The sequence below is a fragment of the Dermacentor variabilis genome, chromosome 5, assembly GCF_050947875.1.
Source record: "Dermacentor variabilis isolate Ectoservices chromosome 5, ASM5094787v1, whole genome shotgun sequence".
In the NCBI taxonomy this organism is placed as follows: domain Eukaryota; kingdom Metazoa; phylum Arthropoda; class Arachnida; order Ixodida; family Ixodidae; genus Dermacentor; species Dermacentor variabilis.
The window spans coordinates 193,477,019-193,499,573 of record NC_134572.1 but is presented as its reverse complement, the minus strand read 5'-3'; the positions used below and the strand labels follow the sequence as shown (position 1 = coordinate 193,499,573).

General features: G+C 46.0%; 1 protein-coding gene across 3 annotated transcripts in view; it reads left to right on the top strand.

The window, feature by feature from the left end:
• pyd (zonula occludens-like protein polychaetoid) overlaps window positions 1-22,555 on the top strand; it is a 468,585-nt gene that overhangs the window by 327,807 nt on the left and 118,223 nt on the right. For all 3 annotated transcript variants that reach the window (XM_075693885.1, XM_075693886.1, XM_075693884.1), the window contains exons 15-16: window positions 5,920-6,022; window positions 8,562-8,657. In XM_075693885.1, the coding sequence (XP_075550000.1) occupies window positions 5,920-6,022; window positions 8,562-8,657 (199 nt within the window). The remainder of the gene's footprint in view (window positions 1-5,919; window positions 6,023-8,561; window positions 8,658-22,555) is intronic.

The following is a 22,555-nucleotide window of genomic DNA, read 5'->3' as shown; positions in this document are numbered from 1 at the left end:
TTGAAAGTGACTGCGAGAATAGCAAACACAGAAACACCGCGGTGACGTGTTTAGTATTCTTTAACAGTTTCGAATTAATGTTATCCACGCCGGCTGACGATGTGAGTTTAAGGTTGTAAATTAACGATGAGATACCAGCTGGGGAAAATGTAATGGTTGGCATAACGCTTGTTTCGTTAGTACGCGAAGAAAAAGGGGACGTGGTAGGCTCTTCTGTAAATACCGAGACAAAAGCTGCATTAAAAAGGTTCGCGCACTCTACATCGTCGACCGTTTCACCACCTTCATTGGTAAGTGTTACACTGTGCCTTTCTTGAAGGTTTATCACCTGCCAGAATTTTTTCGTGTTATTGATTAAAAGTTTCCGAAGGTCATCACCAAAGAATGCATCTTTCGCCTTGCAAATCGCTGATAGGTATGCGCATTCAGCAGTGTAGTATTTTTCCCATGCACACGTGTTCATCCTGCACTTTGCAGCACGATACATGCGTTTCTTCATGTTTTCTAGTCTTTTTAACGAATTGTTAAACCATGGTTTTTGTTCATGTGTGCGAAAGGTGATTTTGGGTAAAAACTGGTTCGCTAAGTTGTTTATTTTTTGTTTGAATATCAGCCAAGTTTCATGAATGCTGCAGTTATGAAACGTATCTTGGAAGGAAGGTAGAAAATTCTGTAATTGTTCACATATTGCATCATAATTTCCTTTGTCGTATAAGTGTATAGTTTTCTCCCGCTTCTCCCGCAGAGCTGGAGCAAAGCGAAAAGAAGCATGGATGACCTTGTGATCACTAATTTCTCTAAGATAGGTGATGGTCGACAAACTGTCTGGACGGTTGACCAGTAGTAAATCTAATATGTTTGCAGTGTCTTGGGTGACGCGCGTTGGCTCTAACATGAGTTGTGTCAGGTTGAAGTTGAGGCAAACATCAAGAAAATTTCTCGATTCGGTTTGGCTTACCAGAGAGGGTACTGTGTTGTGCCAATCAATGTCTGGTAAGTTAAAGTCTCCAAAAAGAAGAAGGTCGGCATTGGGATAGCGAGAGCAAACCACATTTAGTGCATTGTTTAGATTATAAGCGAAGTCGGCGCTATTGCGAGGGGGCCTGTAACATACACCTAAAATTATGGACTGTGGGGCGGCTTGGCATAGAATAAACAGTATTTCTAATTCTGATGTGATGTTAATGGCAGAGCATGATAGCTGTTGACTAACGGCAATAAGCACACCTCCTCCTCTAGTCCCGGCACGATCTTTTCGAAAGACGCTGAAGTTTGGCAAATCAGCCAACACTTCCGAGTCATAGATTTCCTTACAAAGCCACGTTTCCGTGAGTACAAGAATGTTGCTGTTGGACGACAGCACGAGGTTAGACACATGCTCTCGTTTTGGAATGAAGCTTCGTATGTTAGTATAAATTATTGAAAGGGAAACATGCGCTATAGGTTTCGTTCGAGGGGGATGGCTTGTTTTTTGATGATGCGATGACTGCTATATTTCTTTCACTGTTTGCGATGCGTCATCGTACACGTAGCGCTTAGAACCAATGAAAAGAGTTTTAAAGCGCAAAGAAAATGGCACAGACTTGGCTTTTGCAAACGAAACATGTTTCCTGCGGGCGTCCCTAACTGCCGGGGAAAAATCCTCACCCATGCTGAGATCAGTGCCCTTAAGTTTGCGCCCATTTGAGAGCACCATTTCTTTTTTCTTATAATGATTAAACCTAACAATTAGTGGGCGCAGGTGATTAGCAGAATAGCGACCAACACGATGCGCTCGCTCTATGTCTTGAGGTTCAAGTGGCACGTTCAGGTGGTCTGAGCATAGACGTAAAATTTTTTCTTCAGACGCGGCCTACGTTTCTGATGCTGCTGTATCAGGAAGGCCTTAAAACACGAGATTGTTTCGCCTTGAGTGATTCTCTGCATCGTCAACGCGGGCATTCAGAGTGTGCACAAGCTTTGCTGTTTGCTCGGTATCCGTCCTTATGGTCTGTATCTCGATTTGCATTGGTAGTAGTTTCTGATAATTGCCCTCTAGATCCGCTAACCTCTTGCTTAAGTCGACGAGTGCAGCACTTGTAGCCGTACATTGGCTTTTGTACTTTTACATTTTGTACTTGTACATTGGCTTTTGCATTGGCACTTGTAGCCGTACATTGCCCAACAGTTGGCCAAATAGTTTTTGTTGAGAATATGTTTCCCAACATTTGTTGGTCAATGACAAGGCCGTTGACAGCATACTTCTCACGCTGTTGCAGACAACGGTGGACAACTTGTTAGCCGGTGTGAATGGGCCATATGAATAATTTTGATACACTGTACATAAGAATGCAATGTCCAGGTAGCTTTGTATCATGTGGGAATGCCTGATTTAGTGGAACTCCATTAAGGGAAGTATATTAAAATCTTGTTAACTTGGAAAATCTGATAATTTAGACTTGTCCTCTGGTCCCAGTTGGCATGTGCATTAATTAATTCAATCGACCTCTCGTTAATTCTGCACATATCCACACATCTGGCCGCACACCTCCAATAGGGTAGCTCCGACGGTCCGCAGGCAGCCGGAACTTCCGTTCCATGAAAAAACAAATGCACTTCTGACAACTCTCAGTCGAGTGGATGAAGCTTTCAAAGCTGTCTGAGCAAAATCGAATGTGGCACAACTGTCCCAAGCAGTCCGGAACTGTCAGGAACTGGTAATGGAAGAGACCCAATTAATTTGGACAACTCTCGGAGCTCTGTGAGTACGGAGCACCTTACATGTGCTACACAAAAGAGCAAAAAAGTGTTAGCATTTGACCGAAACAAAGTGGCGGAGTCCGTATCACTGTAGTCATCATTGGAAACCGTATATGAATGACGGCAACGCCAGAATGCTTCGTGCCTACTTGTACCTTTAAAGCCTTTATCAGGGTGTCTACCAACCTTGAAAACCGGGAATTCTCAGGGAATTTGAATAGTCTGGGAAAACTCGGGGAAAACTCAGTGAATTTGTGCTTTTATCAGGGAAAATTTGCTGTAACTTTATTGAAAGGGAACGAAAGTCGTGTTAATGATGGCTCCAGTAACAGAGGAATTGCAACGTATCGTCATTGACGCCGTGTCATCGGCACGAGGTATGCCAGAGTAGTTATCGACCGATTTTCCAGACGCCCGTTTTTTTGAACATGCCCTATAATTCGCACGGCTTTGCGGCACCACCACATTCTCCATATAGTCAATGTATATTGCCCTGACTGCATGTCTCAAATGGCATTTACTAAAGCCACCACCGCCGCCGCCATTTTGATTACCTCGCCGCCTTGAACCGGCACTCGCATGCAGATCCGCTGGCAGCCATAGCCATCACTGCGGCAACGTTAGGCCTAGCTGCTTCTACGTTCGCTATTAAGCTTCTTGCCGTGCGGTGCTGTGTTTTTAATTGAAATAATTCACCGTTGTCAGCAATGGCACCGAATCCGCCTTTGTAATCCTCGTGATTGGCTTCGAAGCTCGCAGAGCACAATGCGTTGCGTAATGCGTCTCCGAAAGCTAGCTTTGCCTTAGTACAGCATTGTTACGCGGTGAAGGATAACAAGCGTGGGAACTGGCAATTGTCGAGGGACACAGTATGTATTCCTTAATTATACACGCGTGCACCCCATCTCCTGTCACAGTACGAGCACTGATATGCCTAATGAGTGTACTGGCAGGCCTTAAGAGCTTTTTCGGGCATGCCTGTGGCAATTTTGGCCCTTAAGGGCAGTTAAAGACATGCATTCATTTCTTTCGAACTGCCCTATTTTTCGGATGTTTTTGTAGCCCCTAGGGAGTCTGAAAAATCGCACATTGACTGCACAACTGACCAACATGATGCTTCAAATGATCAATGGGGTGAACGCATGGCAGAAGGAAGATGAGGACAAAAAGTACCGACGCACCGAGGAATTAACGGAAAAGGAAGCGTGCCGCCGCCTCTTTGAAGGAGCTTGAGCTCAAGAAACAAAGTGTTGGCTGACACCGAGATGTAGGTGTCCCTCATTGAAACCAAAATAAACTCTTTAAAGCACAGAAACCCAACACTGAGATGTTTTGTACGGGCTGAGAGTACATCAGGACAGTTGAGATTGAATTTCCAGCTGTAGAAAGAGAATCTTAGTCGTGACTAAGTTCAGGCCTCATACCGATAAGCTTGCTATCAGTTGATAGAAATAGCTCATATTCAAAAATATTTACTTATGTATGCATCTCCTTTTCATTCGTATTTGAATATGTTCAACACAATTTGGAATGGGTTTTGCCATTTTTTTCGCTGTGCCCTCTGTTTTCTTTTTAAATAAAATAGATATTACTCCTTACTATTCAAACTGGATTTAGTCATTTTTTGTTTCAACATGTTTACTAGAGAGTGACAGCACTGAGCAACACGGTGTCAGCCTGCCTTGACATAAAACAATGTTCTGGCTCATTCGGGGAATTTTGCAAAGGTGCTCAGGGAAAACATGGAAAACTCTGGGAATTTGGAAATGTCAACTCGGTAGACACCCTGCTTTATTCTTGCATTTACCACTGTTCATAACACTGCATTGGCCACATGCCTTCATAACTGCGTAGTCGCCATCTTTGATCATGTAGATAGCCACCACAGTTTCTCCCGCAGCGGTCGCAGCAAACGCTACTTTTGTTTTGACTCGGTGCGCACGTCAGCCGCACATCGACTGCGTACCTTCATAACTATGAACTCGCCATCCATGATTGGCTCAATAGCGACTGCGCTTTCATCTGCAGTTGTTGCAGCAAATGGCAATTTCGTTTTGACTCAGTGTGTACGACGGCCACGTGCCTTCAGAACCACAAGGTCACCATTCATTATCACATCGATAGTGACCACAGTTTCGTCTGTGGTGGTTGCGGCAAACAATAGTTTTGTTTTGACTCGGTGTAAAGCTGTCAAGGATACAGAGCACTGGCTACATTGTGGTGGAGGAATGATCTGTTGGTGATCAGCTCACTGGTGAGAAAATAATCGGGATGTGCACATTGTAGCGAAAAGTGCACCTCAGATGAAGACACAGGCCATGCTGCGAACAAAGCCGTAAGTCCTTCCTCGCTGCGAGCACTGATCAGTCACAAAATAATGAGAATTGCAGCTACCACACTGCTTTTGTGCAAAATAGAAACAGGATTTGCCGATTCATGCGGTAAAAGAAGGCATGTTGACATAGTAAGCATTTGTTTATTGTTTTCTTGATACCCTCGGTAGTTTGAAATTCGGTTAATTCAGACATTCTTTTCAGTCTCATGAAATCCGGAGAGGTTTTACTGTATTGCATATTACCAAACTCCATGTAATACTAAATGGAAGTTTCCAGCCCTGAATGAATTTTTATGGTTTCTATGTCATGAGTTCTTGCAGTGAGTTTGCCATAGTTTAGCATAGACGTAATCATTTACCAAAAATAGGTTCATTCAAGGCCATGTGAATTGTGGTAGATGAGAGTGCTGGGGAGCAGGTGGATGAAGTTTGGATGAAACTAGCGAGCGTAGGTATGCCTAGTTGACTTCTTGGTACACTAAGTCACCCAAAGATGCTGAACTCTTTGATTCTGTGTATAGATTATTCTTATTTAGGTGGGAGCAGCACTAAGGACACATACAACAGTGAAAGCAGATAGAAAGTGTTTGTTGCACTGCTAGAAATTAATTCTATTAAGGTGAAAGCATTGGCTAGTTAATTATTCAACTAGCCACTGCTTTTACGTACATTAGTAGTTTATTTTTGCCTATCATTTGTCTGCAATTTTCATGTGTGTGACTTGGTTGCTCTTTTATCTTTCTTTTTCTGTGTTAGTGCTGACTTATTCAATGAATTTTAGTGAGGAGTAAAAGAGCGTTTTGTCCCTTGTGGCGAGTAACACAAACCATGCTCTCTGCTTGCAGGCTGGGCCACCAAGCAGCTGTAGTCCGTCTCAGGCACCAAGCGAATGCCGGCCATGTGGTGGTGTGCTAGAGGAGGACTATGGCACCCGCCGAAGCAACACTCGTGAGTGGCTGCTTGAATTGTGCACTGGTCAGCCCAGTTGAGGCCTGTTGTAAGTTGTAGCAGCAACTGAAGCTTTGCTTCCTTGGGGACTCGCTTAAAGGCCAGCTGCAACAAAATCTTGAACCACATAAAAAGCCTAGTTTAACATAATGTAGCTATAGAGGCACCTCCTTGCAAAATTTCACGTTTTATATAGAAGTGGAAGCGAGATGAAAAGCTCGAAAAAATAGAATTTTTGATACTGAAACTGAAGAAACACAACAAAAAACTAACAAACAAAAAAGGTCACCAATGATTATGATATTCCCCAATGCCAAATTTGAGTGCAGCTCTATATGTGTTTTCATTTCACAATATATTGGCTGGCATGGACAATGGGTCTCGTGCAGCACATTGCAAACGAAGCAAAGTGTGGTGCCACTGCCTCGCTAATCTGAAAGCCGCAAGCGCCAGTGCATGGGTGACACGTGGGCGTGATGCACAGAAGCCGCCAGAGGATGCGCACTACTCTGGCACTATCTCGTAGCCACCGTCACCGCACTATGCTTTTCTTCTCACGCTTTCGCCATACCCTTCTTCACTTTCTGCCTCATTATTCGGCTGTGCCCTCCTCTCCACTTTCCTCCTCGTGGCTCTTCTCTCTCGCCACTTTTTCCATCCCCCGCTGCGTGCCACATTCGCTTTCATCTTTCACCGTGTGTGTTCTCTCAGTTACACTGGGAGCGCCGACGCTCGCCGCGGCAATGAATGCCTAAAAGCTGCACTCTAAAATGCTGCCTTTATCGCTAATGTGAATTGATGCATGACCTTAAGGGGGTGTGCGGCTTCCTCATGTGGCCTCTGAGATAAGGTGACTGCCCGGCATGCTGAAAAATCTCGGAGGCACCATGTTGAGACTTGCGCGTCATAGCAACAACCACCAGGAGCATGCGCTGTTTGCTTAGATGCCAAGGCTTCTAACAAAAAAACTATGCAAATACCTACCCTGCACGTTTGCCAAAATTGCTTTGGGGTATACAGGGTGTCCCAACTCATTTGCTATGTTTTAGAAAAACCTAGATCGCTCTATGTGAGTGAGACCAAGTGCATGTTTTTGAGAGTCTTGTTGAGAAATCACCAGTAACTTTCTTGTCCCTGATATCCAATGAAGTAATTAAAAGTAATTATACAACTTTTTAATTATAGTTCATGTTGTCAAAATGTCAATTAGTCAGTTTTAGAGAATAGTAAGACATCAAACTGAGGCGTTTCAAGCAAGGCCTACCTCAGGCGTAAACTTTTTCCAACAAATAGAGAAAGCCTGCGAAATACGAAAAATTCCACGTGACTGCGCACCCATGTATATGGGATAGCAGCTCCAGCAAACAGTCTCAATTGGAAAGCAAGTTTTTTATCACATTTAGGACAGTGCATTTTCTTGATCTTGATGCTCAATAATAATCTGGAACTGTTTGCGCTTTGTGGAAAGAACACATGTGCTTGGCCCAGTATCGGATGAACAGCTTTCTTTGTGGCTGAGAGTGTTTGATGGTGCTGCTATTCTTTGTGTGTATGTGTGCAGTCAAATGGTATTTTTCATGTCTTGCCGGCTTTCTATATTTGTTGGAAAAAAGCTAACACCTGGTGCAGCCTTGCTTTGATGTACGCCTTTCTTCATTTTGACGTCTCTTATGATTCTCTACAACCCCACAATTGACGTCTTGACCATTAGAACACCAGTTGTTTCTATCTACAAATTCAATTTCAGTGACCAAAAAATTACCAGCAGTTTCTTAACATAGCTCTAAGTACCGTACCATATTTACTCGAATCTAGGCCGACCCTGATTCTAAGGCCGGCATCACCTCGTACCCCTCGTACACATCGTACACACTGTGGACAGCACCTGACTATGTGTACAAATTTATTTATTTAGGGTGCAGACCCTTGAATATGCGCATACAGAAGCACATGGGCAAAACAGATGAGCTAAATTGTTGAGACAACCAGCAGTTGAACACTCGTGCAGCTATAGTATTTACACAGTGTGCATCCATTAATCCATTAGATTTCTTCTCATGCCAAGAATCCCGTTGAAATATGGCTCACACATGCAGTCTGCTCAGTGCAAGTGCACCAGTTGGTTTCTCGCTATCTAGACTCAAAAATAGGTGCTAACATCCAAAGAAGACAAATGTTAATTACAGAAGGAACAAGTGCAGCTAATATTATAAAAGAGGTCAACGAGAAGGAGTGTAGTTCAACAGAACACTTAACCAGTCTAGTATAATAGTAATGGCGTAATGGAAAGGAAGAACCAACAGCAGATTATTGGGTGGTTTGACAGGATTAGGAAATTAGCAGGCATAGGATGGAGTCCACTGACAAAGGAAAAGGGTTGTTGGAGTGCTGAATGTTGCCTTCGTTCCGCAGTGGGCATAAAATGGGTTTATGATGATTGTGAGTTTTTCAACTTGGCCATCTTTGGAGCCTGCTACAAGGTAATGGTCAGTTTTTCGATGTGGTCTTGCATGGGGGACTTTGCAACTCTGTTGTGCAGTTGAGACACGGCTGCCATATGGACGCCCCGAGTCTGACCTGTACGAAGAACCAGGCAGTCGGCCAGCGCTAACAAATGATGGCCGTCGTCCTTTGGGTAAGTCATGCGGTGGTCTACACCATTGTTATTTTAAATATGGTATGGCATGCGGGTGTAGCTTGCTAAAATACAGTAAAAGCTCATTAACTTGAATTCCACGGGGATGCTATGAAAATTCAAATTATACAAAAGTCAAACTAATGAAAGTCAGAAAAAAAAAATGCTTGGTTAAGGCGCATATATAGTCCAACATGGCGTGAGCATGCGCGCACACACGCTAAATCACGTTGGCATGAACAACGTCTATACTTCGAATCACTGGCGCAGCCAATGTAACCGGACGTGGCCAACGTGGTCTGACGTACCCCGATGTTGAGGTGGCTCTTGCTCCATGTGTGTGTTCATTGCAGTTTCACCCGAAAAACGAAGCATCGATTGCGGTAGCACATTAGTAGATAGCTATACGAAGTAAGGATAGTAGCTTTATCAGCCATATAAACTTGTAAACATTTGCTTACTAACTAAATTAACAAGTACGGTGTCACGCACGCCCGAGTAAACATGAACACATCTCGTTAGGTTATCACGGAAACTCGCTGAAAAATGCTGCGCAGTGAGGCATTGTGGCAGTAGCAGCCAGTCAATTACAGCTCTCGCTTCAACATGAACGAAACGTAGAAAGCGCATTGCATACGAAGCTACCTGCACTACACGCACTCTGCAAACATTGCAGATCGCTTTGAAGATGAAGCCCACGCGGGCACTCAATTGGGCCACATTGTATATTGCTTTCAAGATATGACGCCCGCATGGCCGCACAGTAAGTAGCAGCCGCTGGAGAAGGACCCCTCCCCGCCCCTCTGCCTCACCTTTGCCTCACCCCCATGCGTCGTGCCTCACCCCCATGCAGGAGAGGGTACGCATCCGCTTCGCCTTCCTCGGATCTTCAAATTAAGCCCAGATCATGTGTACGCTTGCATAAGCTCGTGTCTGTGCACCCATAAATGCGTAGACGGTGCGACATGGTTTGTATCCGTGGAAATGCGGCACGGTTCCGGTGCCGCATTTCACTCGCACTCTGGCTGCCATGCATCAGCACACTTGGCTGTGCAGCTGGAACGTGGTACAATCAATGCTCACTGAGCCAGATTTATATCTTGTGAGAAAGTATTTTTAAGGCAAAAGCCTTAGATGGCTCACGGGTCGAAAAATTGACAGTCCGGCACTATGGCACCAAAATTGATGGTGCCACCATTGATGGTCGAGCTCTTGACCTTTGGTGCTAATTAATGCAAAGTTAATGAATATATAGTTAATTAAGGCACTCAAACCCTCAACCTTTTCTGGGAGTTGAACCCCTGACCTTCGGTGTTAATTAAATAAGTTAGTTATGGTATAGTTAATTCAATATAATAAGTTAAGGCACTCTAACCCACAACCTTTGCTGGGAGTCCTCTACCTTTGATGTTAATGAAGGCAAAGTTAATTAAGGTACAGTTAATACTCACCTACGGGGCTGAAACCTGGAGGCTTACGAAAAGGGTTCTACTTAAATTGAGGACAACGCAACGAGCTATGGAAAGAAGAATGATAGGTGTAACGTTAGGGGATAAGAAAAGAGCAGATTGGGTGAGAGAACAGACGTGAGTTAATGACATCTTAGTTGAAATCAAGAAAAAGAAATGGGCATGGGCAGGACATGTAATGAAGAGGGAAGATAACCGATGTTCATTAAGGGTTACGGACTGGATTCCAAGGGAAGGGAAGCGTAGCAGGGGCGGCAGAAAGTTAGGTGAGCGGATGAGATTAAGAAGTTTGCAGGGACGACATGGCCACAATTAGTACATGACCGGGGTTGTTGGAGAAGTATGGGAGAGGCCTTTGCCCTGCAGTGGGCGTAGCAAGGCTGATGATGATGATCATGAATTAAGGCACTTGAATCCACAGCCTTTGCTGGGAGTTGAACCCTCGGCATTTGATGGGAGTTGAACCCACGACCTTTGGTGTTCATTAAAGTGAAATTAATTAAGGCAGAGTTAATCAGGATTAGTTAATTAAGGCACTTGAACCCACAACCTTTGGTGGGAGTTGAAACCTCGACCTTTGATGTTAATGAAGGTGAAGTTGATTAAAGCACTCGAACCCATGACCTCTTCTGGGATTTGAAGCCTTGACCTTTGGCGAGCTGAACCCATGACCTTTGGTGTTAATTAAAGTGAAGTTGATTAAGATATAGTTAATTAAGGCACTCAACCCCACAACCTTTGGTGGGAGTTGAACACATGGTATTTGGTGGTATTTCAGGCAAAGTTAATTAAGATATAATTAATTAAAGCACTCGAATTCACGACCTTTTCTGGGAGTCGAATCCTCAATCCTTGATGTTTATGAAGGTAAGATAATTATGACACAGTTAATGAAGATAGAGTTAATTAAGACACTCAAACCCACAACCCTCTCTGGCTGTTGAACTCTCGATCTTTGGTGGGAGTCAAACCCACGACCTATGGTGTTAATTAAAGTGAAGTTAATTTAGGCACAGATAATTAAGACATAGTTAATTAAGGCACTCGGGACCCACAACCTTTAGTGGGATCGAACAAGTAATAGGAAGTGACAACACATTCAAGTTAGAATGTAAAGTAATTAATGTCTCGTGAGTGTGCAGGCTTTCCCTTTCATTCTCTTTAGTCTAAAGTGACTGTCAACTTTTTATTTTTGTGCTGCTCTTAACAGCTCTAAGAATATAATTACAGCAGCGGGACTATCACCTCTAGAGCCGGTGAAGAAGAAGATGGCTCACGGGCATGTAGCATGAGAAGAGAACACTCTAGTGCGTTTGTGTCCATGAGCCGTCTTCTTAACCAGCTCTGGAGGGGATGGTCGCGCCGCTGTGATAACAATGATGTTTATAAATATTAAAGCATTGTGAAACACTGTCAAAACAAAGTATGAAGTGGCGACTGCCAAGGCGGCTATGAGTGACGCCAGTAAGCGTGCACTGTTGTGTGTCCCCTGTAGATGCAAACCACCATTCTTTGCGAGGCGTGGTAGGCACAGTGCATGCAGACGTGGGCTTGCGCATGTTGGCAAGCGTACGTGTGGTCTGGGCTTTACTCAAAAGAAGGAAAAAACCAAGAAGGGCAAAACTGCAACACAAGCATGCCACATTTATTTTCCGTGCGGCAGGACTACTTAAATAATTAATGTGCAGTTGCCTGGTATGGCAGTTCGCTGCACCGAGGGTGGCGATCTCTAGACTGCTAATTATGTTCAACACAGAAATTAGGGCTAGTGGATAACAGAGCTTGGACATCATAACAAGCACTAAGGAATGCGAACACAAAGAAGAGACAGAAAGACTGGACGGGCACTTGACATCAACTCAAGGTTTAATGGCGAAAAAACAGCATCATACATGCTTGATCAAAACCGTAAAAAAAGAAACCGAACACGCATTTGTCACTGAAAGGAATTCCTGTGCTGCTTGAGATATGCTTTTTTCTTTGCACGCAAGGCCACTCAAAGGTGTACTCACACATTTATCAGTTTTGTTGCTAACGCACAAGGCCTGAAAGATTTCTCTAACTTGCTGCGTCACAAAGCTGCACAAGACACGGTGTGGGGTCTCTCACACCCATGCTCTTGGGACAAAGGAATGACAACACAGTAGTACAAACCATCACAAGGGCATTATTGCACCTTTCATAGATCAATGCCTGCTAGCCGAGTTGCTATCCACAAAACATGCCGATCGGCGCGCGACAAATCTAGAAGTCTGACTCACCGCGACCGGATAGCGAGCAAATATGTTCGCCCCACGCTGGATCCCAACGCCTGGTCGTTCGCGCGTACGGTCACGCGAACGGTGGCGCGTTCGAAGGCGGCCACGCGAGACGGTCTCGCAGAAGCAAGGATCAGCGCACGCGCGGCACGGCACGTCCGCACTGCTTGCTGTCCCGAACCAAAGAGAGCAAGCGCCTTGTTTTTCGGCGCCCAAGTAACCCCACCTGTCGGTGGCGTTAGCAGCGCAACACTCGCGCCATCTCTCGTACTGCGCCTCAACCACTCCGACCGCCGCGGGCGCCAGGCCACGCCGCGAAGCCGGATTACAGGAGATGCGCTATGTGGGAAAAACATATCAGGGGACGCGCGAGAGTCGCGCATCCCCACAACGGATGCCCTGAAAGTCAGGCATGCATGAGCACTGCCAGCAGTGATCCGCCAAATGTCCACACCCCCACCAGTGACCTAAGACCTGCGCGATGCTCTCAATATTTAGTTGACGTAGCAGCTGGTCTGGCCAACATAGCACATAAAAGTGGTATCCGGTACACCACACCCACTCTACTCTCCACGAAATGTGCTGTGTGCTTTGTTGTGCAGCTGGCCTTGGCAGCACCATTCACGATATTGCACATACATCCAAGCTTACGAGGATGCCACATTTCCCAGCCACCTTCTTGAGGTGGTGGGACAGGTCATAAACATATGGCACAACCACAGACCATGTCTTTTTGGATTCAGTCTAATTGTGGCATGTCTGGCTCCCTAGGTTCACTTCTATAATCAGGCTTCCTGCAATAGAAGCCAACAGTTCTGTGGGAAAGCCAGCATTGCACAGGCGTAGTACTTGGAGCTGCGGGCTGCACACAACCTGATGGGCAGAAGACTTTTTGAGAGCAGCGCGCATGCAGTTTTTTGCAACATGCCTTTTCACCATCTTGGATTGGGCCGAATTGTAGTTAAGGGCTGGCCTTTTGGGCCGTGGTGGTATCTCCAGTACACCTGACTGTCGTGAATCATGATACTACTGATATATGGTATCATGATGCATGACGCATGTTAAGAAAAATGCTGTGTTAGTTTTTGCGGAAAGCTATGCGGCTGGTGCACAGCTCTCTTGGAGTCCAATGGCCATGCATTTATGTACTGCAAGCACCAAAAGCAGTCAACCTTAGCAGACAGAAACAATCACATGTCATAGCTGCCGTATTTCTGACACTGCTTCTGAGATTTTTAAGCCAAAAGTGTATTGCGAGCATGCCAGCATCGGAAGCCACAGCCGAAAACTTCAAATTGCCCAGATGAATGCATGCAGGCTTTTCAAGTTATTTGGTATAATTGGCATTGCAAGTTACGAGACTGCACAAATTCGACGAACTTCCTGAATTTTCAAATAGACCGAGATCGAATTATCAAGGTTTTACTGTATGTATAAAATAGTACTGCACCAAATACAGCTGTTATTATTTTTATATGCTTGACGTGAGCTGTAATTTTGCCTCTTGCATGTATGCAGGTGGTAATTTAGTAACACACTCTGCTGTCGGAATATTAGTCATTGTCTTATTTTGTGCCTCAAGTCCCTTCTAGCAGGTAGTAACGATTACAGTGTGATATATTGTTTTATAAAATTAATAAAAATTGATAGTGATCAGGCACAAATAAAAATGCCCTGCAGCATTTTTAGAATGTGGCTAATAAACACTACTTTCATGGACATATGGTCTTAATATCGTTCTACAGTAGGATACAAATTAAAAAAAAAACAGCAATTGGCACCCCGCATACACGAGCACCCGAGGGTTGGACCCTCCTGCGTCTAATCGTGTGCAGCTCAGCCATGTCCAGGGAAAGGGTAATCCTGGGGGTTGAGGTGATGCTGGGTGTTCGGACCATTAAGGCCCCCCCAGTACATGCAACACACCTCTTCGGCCTCTGCTTCACGTAGACGCCACCACCGGGCTGACCCACCCGGGGGAAATCGGTCGTTGCCTTTTCTTGTCTCTCTCTCCCTTCAACTTACATCTTTCACTCACTTTGAATCTTTCCTGTCTTCTTCTCACTTCTGAATTTCTGATCCTCCAGGCAGCTAGGGTTAACTTTATGGGGTTATATCATATTTGGTTATAGTGGTTGTGTACAGCTGGCGTTGGAAGGCCTTGTTTACAGTAAAATCTCATTACTACAAACACCACATTAGTGAACTTTTCAGAGTTATGATTTTTTTTTAATTCCCGCCAAAATGCCTATATATTTTCAATGTAAAAAGCTTTCAGTACTACGAATTTCAGATTACCGAATATTTCAGAATAACGTACGTAATTTAATCCCATAATCACGAAGTCACTTCGTTATTGCGAAGTTCCGCCGAAGTTTCGGTACTGAATCCCTGAGGCCTACACCTATCATCGTCATCCGCAGCAGCAGCAGCAGCAGCCATGCGTTGGGGAACCCATTTCAACGGGTACAGCCCCAGCAGCATTGGCATCAGTGTGCGCGTCGCGAATGGTTATGTTCGGACTCTCCCACTACGTTGTAGGCCTAGCGTTACCACGTTGATAGCGATCGGCAAGAGCTGCGAAGTTATCGGTGGTGTGATTGTGTTGTGCGTTCGCTTTGCTGACAATGAGTTCTCCTGGCCCCCGCATTAAAAAGAAGCGACGCCAGTTTTCGCTCAAAGGAAAAGTGGACATTTTGATGCAGCTAAATGCTGGAAGAAAGCAAGTCAACCTGTGCAGGGAGCATGATATTCCTCCGTCAACAATCGCAATGATGCTCAAGGATCGGGAAAAGATTATGAAATTGCATCGAGATTCATAGCTGGCTCCCTCAAAAAAACGCTTGCAGCTTGGCAACTATCAGAACGTTAACGAAGCCGTCCTCACGTGGTTTAAGGATGGCAGACTAAACAATGTGCCCTTGTCACGACCGATTCTTCAAGAGAAGGTGCTACAGTTCGCGACCGCCTTGGACCTCTCCGCTTTCGATGCAAGTGACGGATGGCTTTACCGCTTCCAGCGAAGAAATGGCATCACATGGTAGGTTGGGTGTGGCGAAGAAAAGGCAGCAGATGCCGAGAGTTCGGTTGCCTGGCGGAACGAGCATTTTCAAGAGATCATTGAGTTTTTCTCTCCAGGTGATGTTTTCAACAGCGATGAAACGGCATTCTTTTATCAATTGTTGCCTGATAAAACAATTAACTTCAAAGGTGACAGGTGCAAGGGCGGAAAGAAATCATGTCTCCCCATATTGGTTCTGTTCTGCTGCAACTCCATGGGCACATAAAAACTCAAGCCACTAGTTGTTGGTAAGTATGCTAAGCCACGCTGCTTGAAAAACGTCTCGTTGCCTTGCGACTACCGAGCCGACAAAAATGCACGGATGATGTGACAATTGCTCACTCAGTGGCTGCGGCAGCTCGACGACACAATGAAGAAGAAAGACAGAAAAATTCTCCTCATCGTTGACAGTTGCTCGGCGCATATCGTGAACATGCAATTGAGCAATGTGCAACTTGAATTTGTGCCCCCGAATTGTACTTCTTTGCTCCAACCTTTAAACCAGGGCATCATCAGATGTGTGAAGGCCGAATTTCGGAAGCGTCTTGTGCAGCACCTCCTGATCAATATTCGACTGAAGCTGCCCACACAGGTAAACCGCCGTCAAGCTGCAGAAATGCTTACAGGGTCGTGGTGGAACATGAAGGCAAGCACTATCAGCAACTGCTGGCGAAAGGCTGGCCTTTTGAAGGCTTGACCTACGCCACAAGACTGCAAGGACACAGAGGAGCTCAACCCAGGACTGTGGAATGAGCTTACCGAGAAGCTCCCCGTTGACGCCACGGTGACCTTCGATGATTACATTGACCGTGATAGCACGGCGGCTACATCCACAGAGCTCACCAATGAAGAAATCCTGAATAAACTGGGTGAGCAAAAAGATTGCAGTTGGGATGAAGACAATGCCAACACTGGATCAACACACGAAGAGGAGGAGACTGTTTCCAGCTCGGATGTTTTAGTTTTTCTAGAAAAGACGCGATCATTGCTCGGGCGCTGTAAAGATGTCCCCGATGACATTCAGAGGAAGGTTGAGGATGTGGAGGCGTTCGTCCTGCAGCGCTTGCTGTCTGCTTGCCAGAAAAAGATTACAGACTTCTTCAAGCAATAAATTGTAGTTAAACTGTGCCCAGCATTCTCATTTATTAGTTACATATGAACACGCGCATCTGCTGCAAAGGTATGTAATTTTCTTTGTTGTGTTGCATTAATGACATGAAAATATAGGTTTTTCAGTACTACGATAATTCAAATTAATGAATTAAATTCGACGGTCCTGCGATGTTCGTTGTAACGAGATTTCACTGTATCTACAAGGCCTTTTACGTCCCCATGTTGGGCTCCACGGTTGGCGGCTGGCACCACTGCCGAAACCACTCCAATTTGTATGGCTTCCTCTTTCCCCAAGCTCCCTGATTGCCCGCTCGCAAAAAGAGGGTGCACCAGTGAATCCATCGACTTTTTTATTAAGTGCACAAAAATTTTCCCACATTTCCACGTGATTCACAGTGAATCCCCTGACAAGACCGTAAGAACAGTATCACCTTTTGTTGTCATGAAATGCCGGATGGACACTATAGGTGGTGGATACAAAGTCACGAAAATGGCCAGTGGGGACATTCTCCTTGAAGTCCATGATAAAGCTCAGTATTAAAATCTGCCAAAACTCATCTCATTTGGTGACACCTAAATTTCTGTAAGCCCTCTTAGTTCAATGAAAAGTACACGAGGAGTAGTATTAGATCAGGACCTGCTGGAACTGACTGAGACAGAGCTCCTGGAAGGCTGGAAAGAGCAACATGTCACGAATGTGCAGTGAATTAAGATCCAACGAGACAACAAGGAAATTCTGACAAAACATCTCATACTTGCCTTTCGTATGAGCATGTTCCCAGGGCACCTTGAAAGATGTTACATCAATATAAATGTAAGACCGTATATTCCAAACCCTCCACACTGTTTTAAGTGCCAAAGATTCGGTCACGGCTCTCGGAGCTGCAGGGGCCGTACCACTTCTTCAAAGTGTGCAACGCATGAGCACTCTGCTGATAATTACAACGATCCACCTCACTGTGCAAACTGTGATGGTGAACACCCAGCATACTCTTGCCCCTCTCCCTCATGGAAGAAAGAAAAAGAAATCACACTCAAAGTAAAGTAAAACATTTCCTTCAAAGAAGCACGAAAACACCTATCATTTGTGGGGCCTTCTTTCTCCGACGTGGCACACAGCAGGTGGCAGTGCCACAATGGTTCTCGGCGGCTGTTAGGACCACGCAAAGTGGACCAGTGGTAGCTCCACTTGCCCCCACTGCGGGATCAGCTAGTACTGTTCCGCCACCCAGCAAGAAGTGCCAACAGGCCACCGGACCTGCAGGCTGTAGGACTTCTAGGGCCTCTGTCCGCACAGAGAAGCCCGAAACACCGGCGAGTGTGCACCGCGAGCGGGCATCCAGCGCCTTGGCGGAGGCGATGGATAAATCAAGTGTATCAGCATCTCAGACGCCGAAGGCTCAGCACAGCTCTCAGGAGCACGCCAAAAAAGACAAACCCTGCATCACAGGGCCCAGAAAGGATCCTGTGGGCTTTCCTCTCTTGAACACATCACAGAACACTTTCACTATCGACACACAAATACTATATCGGAATGTTCGGGGTCTTCTTCACAATCTCGATGACGTTAAGGAACTCCTACATAAACATAATTCAAAGCTGCTTTGTGGTCAAGAGACTCATCTGAAATGCACACAAATAAACTGTTTTCGTCACTATGCTATTTTCAGAAAAGACCGTGACGAGGCTAATGTGTTGTGTGGTGGTATAGCTTTCATTTCAAACAAGTCTGTAGCTTGTCATCATGTAGCCTTACAGACACCGCTTGAGGCAGTGTCGGTGCGGCGAGTTCTTTTTAATAAGTTCGTTACTGTTTGCTTCCATATACATGCGTACATCCAAACTATCGCCTCCAAAAAACAGATTTCTATAACCTCGTAAATCAGCTTCCGGAACCCTACATACTCGTGGGTGATTTTAATGCCTACAACACCCCGTGGGGAGATTTCCGTTGTGACGCGACAGGTTGGCTGTATGGGGTTCTCCTCCACGCTCTTGGGACAAAGGAACGACAACACAGTAGTACGAACAATCACAAGGGCATTTATTGCACCTTTCATAGATCAATGCCTGCTAGCCGAGTGGCTATCCACAAATCATGCCGATGGGCGCGCGACAAATCTAGAAGTCCGACTCACCGCGACCGGATAGCGAGCAAATATGTTCGCCCCATGCTGGATCCCAACGCCTGGTCGTTCGCGCGCACGGTCACGCGAACGGTGGTGCGCTCGAAGGCGGCCACGCGAGACGGTCTCGCAGAAGCATGGATCGGCGCACTAGCGGGACGTCCACCGCGTTCGCTGGTCCGCCGCCCAAGAGCCAGCGTGTTCTCCCTTGCGCCCAGGTAACCCCGCCGCAGCGCAACACTCGCGCCATCTCTCGCACTGCGCTTCAACCACTCCGACCGCCGCGTGCGCGGCGAAGCTGCACGGAGACGGGGGCTATGCGCATCCCCACAGCTGATAGAACATTTCTTCTGACATCTGGTGCTTGCCTATTTAGTGAGAAGGAGCTGACCTATTACAATATACAACACAACTTATATTTATCGATAGACTTAGCAATTGGTACTGCTTCTCTTCTGCCTGATGTGGAATGAAATGTCATCAACAATCTTTTTGGAACTGACCACTTTCCTCTAACCTTAACCCTTTGAGGGTCAATTTTTCTCGCCATATGCGACTGCCCAGGGTCAATTTATTTTTAATTGCAGATTCCAATTCTTCCTAGGGACCTATTTTGAAAAAAATTTACCGTAATTTTTCTAGGGTGACCGTAAAGGGAGAAAAAAATATTTTGCGTTTGTATATATGTACTCTTCATTCATGAAAACAACAATAAAAAGGAAATAAACTTATAAGAATAAAACATTTGATGCATTATTATACACATAGTTCAAGGCTTTGAAAATTTCACAAAAATAAAATGTCCCTGGTCTTACACTAATATTGTGACGTAGCAGTTGTCACTACAATTATTCCGAGTCGAAGATGCGGCGAACCGATCATGCCCACACCACGGATCACACTCGAGAGCCAGCCCCACAAGCGATGATGAAGAAGAACCCCATATGAACCCCACATGATGATGATCATGTACAAATGACAAAGAATAGCTTATAAATGGCCACACTAATGTCCCCTCGTGTGAGAGCAGCCATCCTGGCCGCAATTCAAAGGGGTGGCAAATGCCTCGTGAAAGGCTTCATACGGGAAATGTGGACAACCTCAGCGGTGCGGCAGCGGCGGTCATTTGGAACAATAACTGGTACCACGCGATAGTTAACCGGAGAAGTCTGCTCCAAGACTTTGTAGGGGCCGATGAACCGAAGTTGAAGCTTGTCACACAAGCCAGGAGTACGAACTGGTCTCCGGAGTAGCACTTCGTCGCCACGGCGGAAGCACACGACGCAATGAGAGTCGTCATAATGCTGCTTGTGGTCCTGTTGCCGTGCTTCGGTGTTGATGCGGGCGAGCTGGTGACAACGCAGAATACGGGACACATATTCTTCACAGGAGGATGGACATTGATTGACAGTTGGCACGAAGAAAGAGACGTCAAGACAGGAACTGGGCGAACGACCATAGACGAAGTAGAATTGCGGGTAACCGGTCGTGCGTTGAACGGCGGTATTATACGCAAAAGTCACGAATGGCAAAATTGCATCCCAGTTTCTGTTATCCGGTTTGATGTACATGGCTAGCATGTCTGGCAGCGTGCGATGAAATCGCTCTGTGAGGCCGTTAGTTTGCGGATGGTAATTGGAGGTAGTCTTGTGGGTGGTTCCGGTTGCGAGAGGAATGCTTTTCCACGGTCGCTCTAGAGGACACGAGGAGCACCGTGGCGCAGTATTAAAGATTGAAGTATGAATGAAGCAACTTCAGAGGCTGAGGCAGAACTCACACAAGTTGTTTCGGCGTAGCGTGTCAAGTGATCAACGGCTGTCACAATCCATCGTTTACCGGTGAGAGTCACAGGAAGAGGACCATACAGGTCAATGCCAACGATTTCAAATGGTTGCGACGGACAAGGAACCGGTTGCAGTTGTCCGCTTGGAGCTGATGTAGGGAGCTTTCGACGCTGACATAGGGCGCAGGAAGCGACATACCTCGCTACACTGGCGGACAATCCAGGCCAGTAGAAGTGACCTTTGATGCGGTCATAGGTTTTCTGAAAACCAAGGTGACCAGCAGTCATGTCATCGTGAGAAGCCTGCAGGACATGAGTGTGGCAGGACAGGAACCCAGCGTTGACCGTCAGGGTGATAGACATGGCGGTACAGGACGCGGTTGTCAATCTTAAATTGCGTCAGCTGTCGACGAAGGTGGGCGTTAGGCGGGCGCGAAGCTCCTTGAAGGTGGTCTATGATGCGCCGACAGTAAGAGTCCGCAAATTGATTAGATTGGAAGAATCTGTTGTCATGTTTAGTCATCTCGTCTACAGTGGCCAACAAGAAAGTATGTGAAGAGGGGTCGTGCGAAAGCTTGTCACATATGGTAGTTGGAGGTCCATTGCATGGTGTCGTAGGAAGCGGACAGCGAGAAAGCACGTCTGCAACCTGGTGTTTTTTTCCGCACTTGTAGGTAATAGTAAAGTCGTATTCTTGTAGACGAAGGATCCACCGACCAAGCCGTCCAGACAAGTTCTTCAGCGTTGAAAGCCAGCATAATGCATGATGGTCTGTAACGATGGTGAAATGGCGGCCGTGAAGATAAGGTCGAAACTTCTGTACAGACCAAACAATAGCTAGGCATTCCTGCTCTGTGATGGTGTAATTCTTTTCGGCGTTTGTCAGAACGCGACTTGTGTATGCGACGACCCTCTCCCCTAAAGTGTCGTCTCGCTGTAGGAGAATGCCACCAATGCCGTGACCACTAGCACCCGTATGCAGGAGGGTAGGAGCAGCTTCATCAAAATGGCGTAGTACTGGTTCAGATGTGAGAGCGCACTTCAGATGGGCGAACGCAAATTCACATTTGGGAGACCACACAAAGGGAACATTAGAACCCAGTAATTTGTGCGGAAGTGACGCTATTGAGGCGAAGCCTCGTTTGAATCGGCGAAAATAGGAGGCGAGGCCTAGGAAACTGCGCAAATCTTTGGTCTTTTCGGGACGAGGGAAGTGCCGAACTGCCATAACCTTGTCAGGATCAGGACGAATGCCATCTTTGCTCACAATGTGACCTAGTATCTTGATCGTCTTGCTTACAAAATGGCATTTCTTGGTGTTTAGCTGAAGTCCAGCGTTGGCAAGGCATGTGAGAACTTCATCCAGATGTTGCAGGGGCTGAGAGAAGGTTGACGAGAAAACAACAATATCGTCCAGATAGCACAGGCAAGTCTTCCACTTCAGGCCACGAAGAACGGTGTCAATCATGCACTCGAACATTGCGGGTGCATTGCAGAGGCCGAATGGCATGAAATTAAACTCGTAGAGCCCATCTGGTGTTGAAAACGCTGTTTTCTCTTTATTGTCCTCGTGCATAGGTATCTGCCAGTAGCCGGAACGCAGATCGATGCTGGAGAAGTACTCGGCACCCTGCAGGGAATCCAAGGCATCGTCTATACGCGGCATAGGGTATACATCCTTGCGTGTGATCTTGTTAAGTGCTCGGTAGTCGACACAAAATCGAACAGAGCCGTCTTTTTTCCAGACCAAAACAATGGGGGAAGACCAAGGGCTAGCAGAAGGGCGTATTATGTTCGGTTGGAGCATGTCGGTGATGTTCTCGTCAATGACTTTCCTCTCAGCTAGCGATACGCGATGTGGTCTACGGCGCACGATGGATGTACCATCTGCCTCTATCCGATGCGTCGTAATCGAAGTCTTTCCCAACGAAGCTGAATGCGCATCAAACGAAGCTTCATGTTTTTGGAGCAAAGCAAGCAATTGTGACTGCGAAGGTGTCAGGTCGGAACTGATGGCAGCTGCAAGAACTGAAGGAGATGCGGCCCGTCTCCGGTACAAGGAACTTCAGAGGAAGCTGGTTTAAAGGA